Below are 9,724 nucleotides of genomic sequence, written 5' to 3' on the forward strand. Positions count from 1 at the left end.
CACCTGCCCCATAGTGCGGTATGTGAGACCCCGATACACGGCCATTAACACCCTGCACCTGCCCCATAGTGCGGTATGTGAGGACCCCGATACACGGCCATTAACACCCTGCACCTGCCCCATAGTGCGGTATGTGAGGACCCAATACACGGCCATTAACACCCTGCACCTGCACCATAGTGCGGTATGTGAGGACCCAATACACGGCCATTAACACCCTGCACCTGCCCCATAGTGCGGTATGTGAGGACCCAATACACGGCCATTAACACCCTGCACCTGCCCCATAGTGCGGTATGTGAGACCCCGATACACGGTCATTAACACCCTCCACCTGCCCCATAGTGCGGTATGTAAGACCCCGATACACGGCCATTAACACCCTGCACCTGCCCCATAGTGCGGTATGTGAGGACCCCGATACACGGCCATTAACACCCTGCACCTGCCCCATAGTGCGGTATGTGAGGACCCCGATACACGGCCATTAACACCCTGCACATGCCCCATAGTGCGGTATGTGAGGACCCCGATACACAGTCATTAACACCCTGCACCTGCCCCATAGTGCGGTATGTGAGGACCCAATACACAGTCATTAACACCCTGCACCTGCCCCATAGTGCGGTATGTGAGGACCCCGATACACAGTCATTAACACCCTGCACCTGCCCCATAGTGCGGTATGTGAGGACCCCGATACACGGTCATTAACACCCTGCACCTGCCCCATAGTGCGGTATGTGAGGACCCGATACACGGCCATTAACACCCTGCACCTGCCCCATAGTGCGGTATGTGAGGACCCCGATACACGGCCATTAACACCCTGCACCTGCCCCATAGTGCGGTATGTGAGACCCCGATACACGGCCATTAACACCCTGCACCTGCCCCATAGTGCGGTATGTGAGGACCCCGATACACGGCCATTAACACCCTGCACCTGCCCCATAGTGCGGTATGTGAGGACCCAATACACGGCCATTAACACCCTGCACCTGCCCCATAGTGCGGTATGTGAGGACCCAATACACGGCCATTAACACCCTGCACCTGCCCCATAGTGCGGTATGTGAGGACCCCGATACATGGTCATTAACACCCTGCACCTGCCCCATAGTGCGGTATGTGAGGACCCAATACACAGTCATTAACACCCTGCACCTGCCCCATAGTGCGGTATGTGAGACCCCAATACACGGCCATTAACACCCTGCACCTGCCCCATAGTGCGGTATGTGAGGACCCAATACACGGCCATTAACACCCTGCACCTGCCCCATAGTGCGGTATGTGAGGACCCAATACACGGCCATTAACACCCTGCACCTGCCCCATAGTGCGGTATGTGAGGACCCGATACACGGCCATTAACACCCTGCACCTGCCCCATAGTGCGGTATGTGAGGACCCCGATACACGGCCATTAACACCCTGCACCTGCCCCATAGTGCGGTATGTGAGGACCCCGATACACGGCCATTAACACCCTGCACCTGCCCCATAGTGCGGTATGTGAGGACCCCGATACACAGTCATTAACACCCTGCACCTGCCCCATAGTGCGATATGTGAGGACCCAATACACGGCCATTAACACCCTGCACCTGCCCCATAGTGCGGTATGTGAGACCCCGATACACGGCCATTAACACCCTGCACCTGCCCCATAGTGCGGTATGTGAGGACCCCAATACACAGCCATTAACACCTTCCACCTGCCCCATAGTGCGGTATGTGAGACCCCGATACACAGTCATTAACACCCTGCACCTGCCCCATAGTGCGGTATGTGAGGACCCAATACACGGCCATTAACACCCTGCACCTGCCCCATAGTGCGGTATGTGAGGACCCAATACACAGTCATTAACACCCTCCACCTGCCCCATAGTGCGGTATGTGAGGACCCCGATACACGGCCATTAACACCCTGCACCTGCCCCATAGTGCGGTATGTGAGACCCCGATACACGGCCATTAACACCCTCCACCTGCCCCATAGTGCGGTATGTGAGGACCCAATACACGGCCATTAACACCCTCCACCTGCCCCATAGTGCGGTATGTGAGGACCCTGATACACGGCCATTAACACCCTCCACCTGCCCCATAGTGCGGTATGTGAGGACCCTGATACACGGCCATTAACACCCTGCACCTGCCCCATAGTGCGGTATGTGAGGACCCCGATACACGGCCATTAACACCCTGCACCTGCCCCATAGTGCGGTATGTGAGGACCCCGATACACGGCCATTAACACCCTGCACCTGCCCCATAGTGCGGTATGTGAGGACCCCGATACACGGCCATTAACACCCTCCACCTGCCCCATAGTGCGGTATGTGAGGACCCGATACACGGCCATTAACACCCTCCCTCTGCCCCATAGTGCGGTATGTGAGGACCCCGATACACGGCCATTAACACCCTCCACCTGCCCCATAGTGCGGTATGTGAGGACCCCGATACACGGCCATTAACACTCTCCACCTGCCCCATAGTGCGGTATGTGAGGACCCCGATACACAGTCATTAACACCCTGCACCTGCCCCATAGTGCGGTATGTGAGACCCCGATACACGGCCATTAACACCCTGCACCTGCCCCATAGTGCGGTATGTCATCCAGTCAGCGGAGAGCGGCTCCAGATCACCATGTTATATCAGCAGCAGTGTGTATATAGTAATATACAGAGAGACACCGACACCACATCCATCTTCATTCAGCTCTTCCTCTTTTCTGTACATCCTCACTCTGTTCTTCCACCTTCCCATCCATCTTCACTCTGCCCTTCTTCCTATCCATCCATCTTCACTCTGCCCTTCTTCCTATCCATCCATCTTCACTCTGCCCTTCTTCCTTCCCAATTGTCTTCACTCTGTCCTTCCTCCTTCCCAATTGTCTTCACTCTGTCCTTCCTTCTTCCCATCAGACTTTACTCTGCCCTTCATCTTCCTTATCCGTCTTAACTCTGATCTTCCTCCTTTCCATCTGTCTTTTCCCTGTCCTTCCTGTCTATCTTCACCATGCCCTTCATCTTCTTTCTTCATTCTGCCCTTCCTCCTTACCAACTATCTTAATTCTGTTCTTCCTCATTCCCATCCATCTTCACTCTGCCCTTCCTCCTCACCAACCATCTTCACTCTGTTCTTCCGCTTTCCCATCCATCTTCACTGTCCTTCATCCTTCCCAACTGTCATTACTCTATCATTCCTTCTTCCCATCAGTCTTCACTCTGTCCTTCTTCCTTCTATATTCACTCTGCCCTTCATTTTCCTTTTCTGTCTTCACTCTGAGCTTCCTCCTTCCCATTCATCTTCACTCTGCCCTTCCTCCTTTCCATCTGTCTTTGCCTGTCCTTCCTGTCTATCTTCACCATGCCCTTCACCTTCTTTCTTCATTCTGCCCTTCCTACTGACCAACCATCTTCACTCTGTTCTTCCGCTTTCCCATCTGTCTTCACTCTGCCCCCCCCCTGCTTTCCATCCATCTCTACTCTGCCCTTCATTTTCCTTTTCACTCCGCCCTTCCTCCTTGCCATCAGTCTTCACTCTGTCCTTCCTCCTTGCCATCAGTCTTCACTCTGTCCTTCCTCCTTGCCATCAGTCTTCACTCTGTCCTTCCTCCTTGCCATCAGTCTTCACTCTGTCCTTCCTCCTTGCCATCAGTCTTCACTCTGTCCTTCCTCCTTGCCATCAGTCTTCACTCTGTCCTTCCTCCTTGCCATCAGTCTTCACTCTGTCCTTCCTCCTTGCCATCAGTCTTCACTCTGTCCTTCCTCCTTCTATATTCACTCCGGCCTTCATCTTCCTTTTCTGTCTTCACTCTGCCCTTCCTCCTTCCCATCAGTCTTCACTCTGCCCTTCCTCCTTCTATATTCACTCTGCCCTTCATCTTCCTTTTCTGTCTTCACTCTGAGCTTCCTCCTTCCCATTCATCTTCACTCTGCCCTTCCTCCTTTCCATCTGTCTTTTCCCTGTCCTTCCTGTCTATCTTCACCATGCCCTTCACCTTCTTTCTTCATTCTGCCCTTCCTCCTTACCAACTATCTTTACTCTGTTCTTCCTCATTCCCATCTGTCTTCACTCTGTGCTTTCCATCAATCTTCCCAACTGTCTTCACTCTGTCCTTCCATCTTCGCTCTCTTCTTTCCATCCGTCTTCGCTCTGCCCTTCCTCTATCCTCTCCCCCTTTACTTTGTCCCATCTTCCTCCTTCCTGTCTGACTTCACTTTCCCCTGCTTCTTCCCATAGGTCTGCCCTCCCTCCTTTCTGTCTTCGCTCTTCCCTTCCTTTCCTTCCATCAGAGCTCTGCTGGTTTATGCAGCACCATCGCCTGTGGGGGCCCCAGTAACAGCTGCACCGGCCCCCCGTACACTGCTGCTCCTGGCAATGGCGGCTTTCTCCTCTCCTGCAGTATCTTATAGATTATTTACATTAATGACCCTTTAGTATTTTTTGTTTCTACATCAGATTCATGGAGAGGAATAAAAAGTAGACTTCTGGTTTCCTCCCGGCTCGACCAGCGCACGACATTCCGCGGTGGAGGCGACCTCGCTCTGTAAGCGGACGCCTTCGGATTTCTCTCCGCGCTTCGACAGAACCTCTGACATCAGAACGTCTGCCCTCTGTGAGGAATACCGGGAAAGACGATGATCGGCTGCAGGGAGGGGATAATGTCTGCAGCAGCCGGCCAGGGGTCCGAATACACCCCCAGGGGCCCTAAAATCAAAATGTCCCCATTAAGCAGAGGTCTCCGCCTGTCTGACTTAGATCCGTTTCCTGCAGAAAATCTGCAACAAAATCCAAAATGGAAAAAGCTGCAGCAGATTTGCCCTGTGTGAACGTACCCTTAGGGGAAGCTGGGTGACAACCAATAGGGCTGAAAAACGGGGTTCTCCCCCAGCTTCCCCGCACCCCTGAATAGCACATTTACCAGGCAGTGATATGACTGCAACCTGCCCTCCAGGACCTGGGAAAGCTGGGTGACACACAGATATACCTATGATCATGGGGGTCCGGCTGCTGGGACCCCGATGCCTGGGACCATTGCACCTTCTGCTTTTTCCGCAATGTCCGTGCTCCTGACGCAACCCTTGTCAGAAACTGCAGAACGGATCAATTTGCGTACACTCACGCCGCACATGTTTCAGAGTCTGCTACGAGGGTGGGGGAGGGAAAAACCGCATAAGGATGGTTGCCATTCAATACACGGTGACGAGGCGGCCGAGGGTCACTTTAAGCTGCTGCCGTGACACCGTTACGCCATGTACAGCATGGATACACATAAACGCCATCCCCGCGGCGACAGCGCCATCCGCAGGCCTTACCGTCATCGTTATCCCTCCGCAAGTGATCGATCAGGTACTGGATCGGGTCTTCTGGTTTGTCCTTAAGGAGATTCTGAACCATTTTCTAATAAGTAAATAAAAAATAAAAAAAATCAATCAAGTTGTGGAACTACAACTCCCAGCAACACAACTGCAGGACATGCAGTCAGTAAAAATGCTGGGAATTGTAGTTCCACAGCAGGGACGACGCCTGTACAATATTCCACTGACCTGCATTACATCAAAGATGCGGTGCTCCTCGGCATACAAGGCCATTTGAGGGGGGATCCTCAGCGGCTTCGCCGTGGCGTCCATCTCCGGGCTTTTACTTCTCAATTCTACCGATCTTTAGGCCAAAACCCCCGGCCAGGTGGCAGCAGAGGTCTCCTTAGTAACCGAGTGAGCGCCGCGGTCTCCTAGCAACCGGCGTCGCCAAGAAGGGTGTTGCGTCATCACTTTGAGACCAGAGCTGACGTAAATTCCTCCTTGCGCATGCGCCCAGCAAGTAAGCAGCTCGGTCTTAAAGGGGAACGCCGCTTCTTTCATGATGCCTGGTGATTGGGGGCTGCACTGAGTCCTCATTAGTTGTACATTTATCAGGGTCCTCTGGGGAAGCAGCAGATTTGTTTTCGGGGTCCTCCACTAGCAGATCTCCCTGTGTATACTTCAGATTTGCAAATTTTTTTCATCTCCTGTCAGGGGGCAGGGGATATATTAAAGGGGTTATAAACCCCCATAACCAAAAAAAAAAATTAAATTAATGGGGTTGTCCACTGGTTTCAGAATCAAGCTGCAATGAAGAAAGGGTAAGTACTTACCTGCGGTTCTGCCCCGCCGGGTTCTATTTACCCAGTTGCATTGATGACCTCACTGCAGTTGACGGCTGCAGCCAATTACTGGCCTCTGCAGGTGCTCCTGTGATTGGGTGCAGTGGTCACGTAACTACAGCCCGGCCGGTCTATCCTCCGGACAGGTCTACAGTCCCTGATTGGTGGGGGCCTGACTCCCGACACCCCCACGATCAGCTGGAAACTGATGACCTATCGTCATGACAGAACTTCAGTATCCACCCGCTGTTGGAACCAAACCACGTGAAGCCGTCCATCAGCCGACCCTGTCCTGTCGCTACAAGGAAACATCTCACCTGTGCAGGGGTGTGGACCAGCAATCTGATGTTGATGGAAAGTGCGGTATTTTTCGCCCTATAAGACGCCCCCCCCTCACTCCATTATGGAAGCGCTCATTAGTACAGTAGGACCAGGAGGCAGTGAATGCAGTGCTCCCGATGCTGGCTCTGTACTCACCACTCCCCGACCTCCTGCAACGTCCCGCATGCCGTGCTGTGACCTGCGCACAGCGTGAGGACGTCAGCGCTCTATGACCTCGTGTGTGACAGTACAGCGTGGCAGGAGAGTTTTTTGTTTTTTTGTCTGATCTGATGTCTTACACGGGGGTCTGATCTGCGGTCTGAATGGGGGTATTTTTCACATTGGGGGTCTGATCTGCGGTCTGAATGGGGGTATTTTTCACATTGGGGGTCTGATCTGAGGTCTGAATAGGGGCTATTTTTCACATTGGGGGTCTGATCTGAGGTCTGAATAGGGGGTATTTTTCACATTGGGGGTCTGATCTGAGGTCTGAATAGGGGGTATTTTTCACATTGGGGGTCTGATCTGAGGTCTGAGCTGAAGTCTTATTGGGGGTCCTATTAACATTGGGTGCTCATCAGAGGTCCGATTAACAATTCGGGGTCTGATCTGAGGTTTAATAAAAAACTTTTTTTTTTCTTATTTTCCTCCTTTAAAACCTAGGTGCGTCTTATAGTGCAAAAAGCACAGCACATCTCCATCAGCTCCAGCTCGGGTTCTTGGGTCGCACCGTACCGAGCCAGAAACAGAAAAACGCATCCCTTGTGTCGGGGTCGTGATGGGTTCGATTCCGGTAACAGCCGCAAACTCCTAACTCCAAATTTTTTTGTTTACAGTTCAACAAGATAGATCCAACATACCTTATAAAAGCTTTTTAGAATTTGCTTGTTTTTTTCAGTTGGGCATAATATCTTTTTTGTGTCCTTTTTTGGCTTGTTTTCTTCTTTTTTTTTGGCCAGCTTGGATTTTTTTTCTCTGTGTGCCCTTTCTTTTTTGGACTTTTTTTTCTGTCTTTGATATTTTGGCTTTTTTTTCAGACTTTTTTGGTCCCTGATTTGCACATGTTTTTCTTACTTTATTTTTTATTTTTTGGGAACAACTGTAATCAGGTATTGGAAAGAATTGTGAAAATCTATAAAGAGCACTTAAATGAGTTTATTTTTTTAAATTAAAAAATAAAAAAGCATGTAGAATCTAAAAAATAGAAGATAAATGTCATCAATACCTCCGCTCACAAGCCGACGTCAAGGGTCCTCATTATCACGCAAGTCCCTACTCTAAACAGGAAGAGAGAAGGTAGATGAACCTCCACCACGGAACTGCTACCTCATGGCTGATGGCGTGGTCCACGGAGAGTTCCCGGAGAGCCGTTCATGAGGTTCCAGGGTTTGTCCCAAACTGACCACTGATGTGGTGACATATTGGTCCATGTCTTGGATCCTGGTGAAGTTGTGGAGGCCCACAGAGGCTTCAATCACCAGACTGGCATTGACCAGGTCCATCTGGGCACCCTCCATTTGTTGGGAAGTATTCCAAACGAGCACTCAAAATACCGACGGGCTCTGGCCAGCCTGCAGTTGAAAATGGCATATTGGGAAGGGCCACATCACGTGGAGTGACAGAGCATGAGGCCTAATAGAAAAAACCCTCGCCTATTGAAAGCATCTTGGTTCCGGAGCCAAGGATCCCTTCACTAATCACGTGGATCAATGCAGCCACTTGATGGCCTCAGAAGTGACATGTCCCTAGGCAGCACATGACCAGGGCCAAACGTATATGTGTGGACAACTGGGTCAGATCTACTCCAGAATGGCCGGTCTTGTGTGGTGTTCCTGGAATGCAGTGGTTAGTACCTAGGGAGGACAACCAGTCTGGTCCGTTCCACAGAAGATCTACTGTAGAGCAAACTGCTGACAACGTTACAACGGACGATGATAGAAAGGTGCCAGGACACACAGGGCTTGTATCGGGCCGCAGACCGGTCAGAGCGTCCATGGCAAACCCTGTCCACTACTGAAAGTGCCTACAATGGGAGCATGTGTATCAGAGCTGGACAATGGAAGAAGGCGGCCTGGTCTGATGAATCAAGTAACATCATGTCGACGGCGGTGTGTGTGTGTCACTTACCTGGAGAAGAGATGGCACCAGGTGCACTATGAGAAGAAGGCAGCCTGGTCTGGTGAATCAGGTTACATCATGTCTATGGCCAGGTGTGTGTGCGTCGCTTAACTAGAGAAGAGATGGCACCAGGTCCACTATGAGAAGAAGGCGGCCTGGTCTGAGGAATCACATTACATCATGTGGACGGCCGGCTGTGTGCGCCACTTACCTGGAGAAGAGATGGCACCAGGTGCACTATGAGAAGAAGGCGGCCTGGTCTGGTGAATCAGGTTACATCATGTGGATGGCCGGGTGTGTGTGTCACTTACCTGGAGAAGAGATGGCACCAGGTGCACTATGAGAAGAAGGCAGCCTGGTCTGAGGAATCAGGTTACATCATGTTGATGGCCAGGTGTGTGTGCGTCGCTTACCTGGAGAAGAGATGGCACCAGGTGCACTATGGTAAGATGGTGGCCTGGTCTGAGGAATCACGTTACATCATGTGGATGGCCGGGTGTGTGTGTCACTTACCTGGAGAAGAGATGGCACCAGGTGCACTATGAGAAGAAGGCAGCCTGGTCTGAGGAATCAGGTTACATCATGTTGATGGCCAGGTGTGTGTGCGTCGCTTACCTGGAGAAGAGATGGCACCAGGTGCACTATGGTAAGATGGTGGCCTGGTCTGAGGAATCACGTTACATCATGTTGATGGCCAGCTGTGTGTGCCATTTACCTGGAGAAGAGATGGCACCAGGTGCACTATGGGAAGAAGTTGAGCCGGCAGAGGCTGTGTGATGCTATGAGAAATGTTCTGCTGGAAACCTTGGCATCATGTGGAGGTGAAACCTACCTAACATTGTACAGACTAGCACCCCCGTCATGGCAGCGTTGCCCCTTAATGTTATGGCTGACCGGGTGTCTTCTGGATACACTGCACTTCCCCTGCAGGGTTGTATGCACAGTACGGGTTCACCTGTCAGTTTACGGCTCTGCGGTCGGCAGGACACGGGATTTATTTACATTGTGGATTTCCTCCCCATTGTGAAGACGGCGCCTCCCAGAATCCGCGTAACTGACTCCATTCATCCAGCGTCTGATGTTACAGTAAATAGTAACCGGGCGTCCTGTGTCGTAATC

At 51.6% G+C, this 9,724-nt stretch overlaps 1 protein-coding gene across 1 annotated transcript in view; it reads right to left on the bottom strand.

Moving 5' to 3' along the window:
• Positions 1 to 5,777, bottom strand: part of AK8 (adenylate kinase 8) — a 67,310-nt gene extending 61,533 nt beyond the window's left edge. The window contains exons 1-2 of the mRNA XM_040442780.1: positions 5,571 to 5,777; positions 5,340 to 5,424 (exon numbers count right to left, since the gene is read on the bottom strand). Coding sequence (XP_040298714.1) covers positions 5,340 to 5,424; positions 5,571 to 5,654 — 169 coding nt within the window. The 5' untranslated portion in view covers positions 5,655 to 5,777. The remainder of the gene's footprint in view (positions 1 to 5,339; positions 5,425 to 5,570) is intronic.
• Between the last annotated feature and the right edge of the window lie 3,947 nt (positions 5,778 to 9,724).

This window comes from Bufo bufo, chromosome 8 (assembly GCF_905171765.1).
Source record: "Bufo bufo chromosome 8, aBufBuf1.1, whole genome shotgun sequence".
Classification (NCBI taxonomy): domain Eukaryota; kingdom Metazoa; phylum Chordata; class Amphibia; order Anura; family Bufonidae; genus Bufo; species Bufo bufo.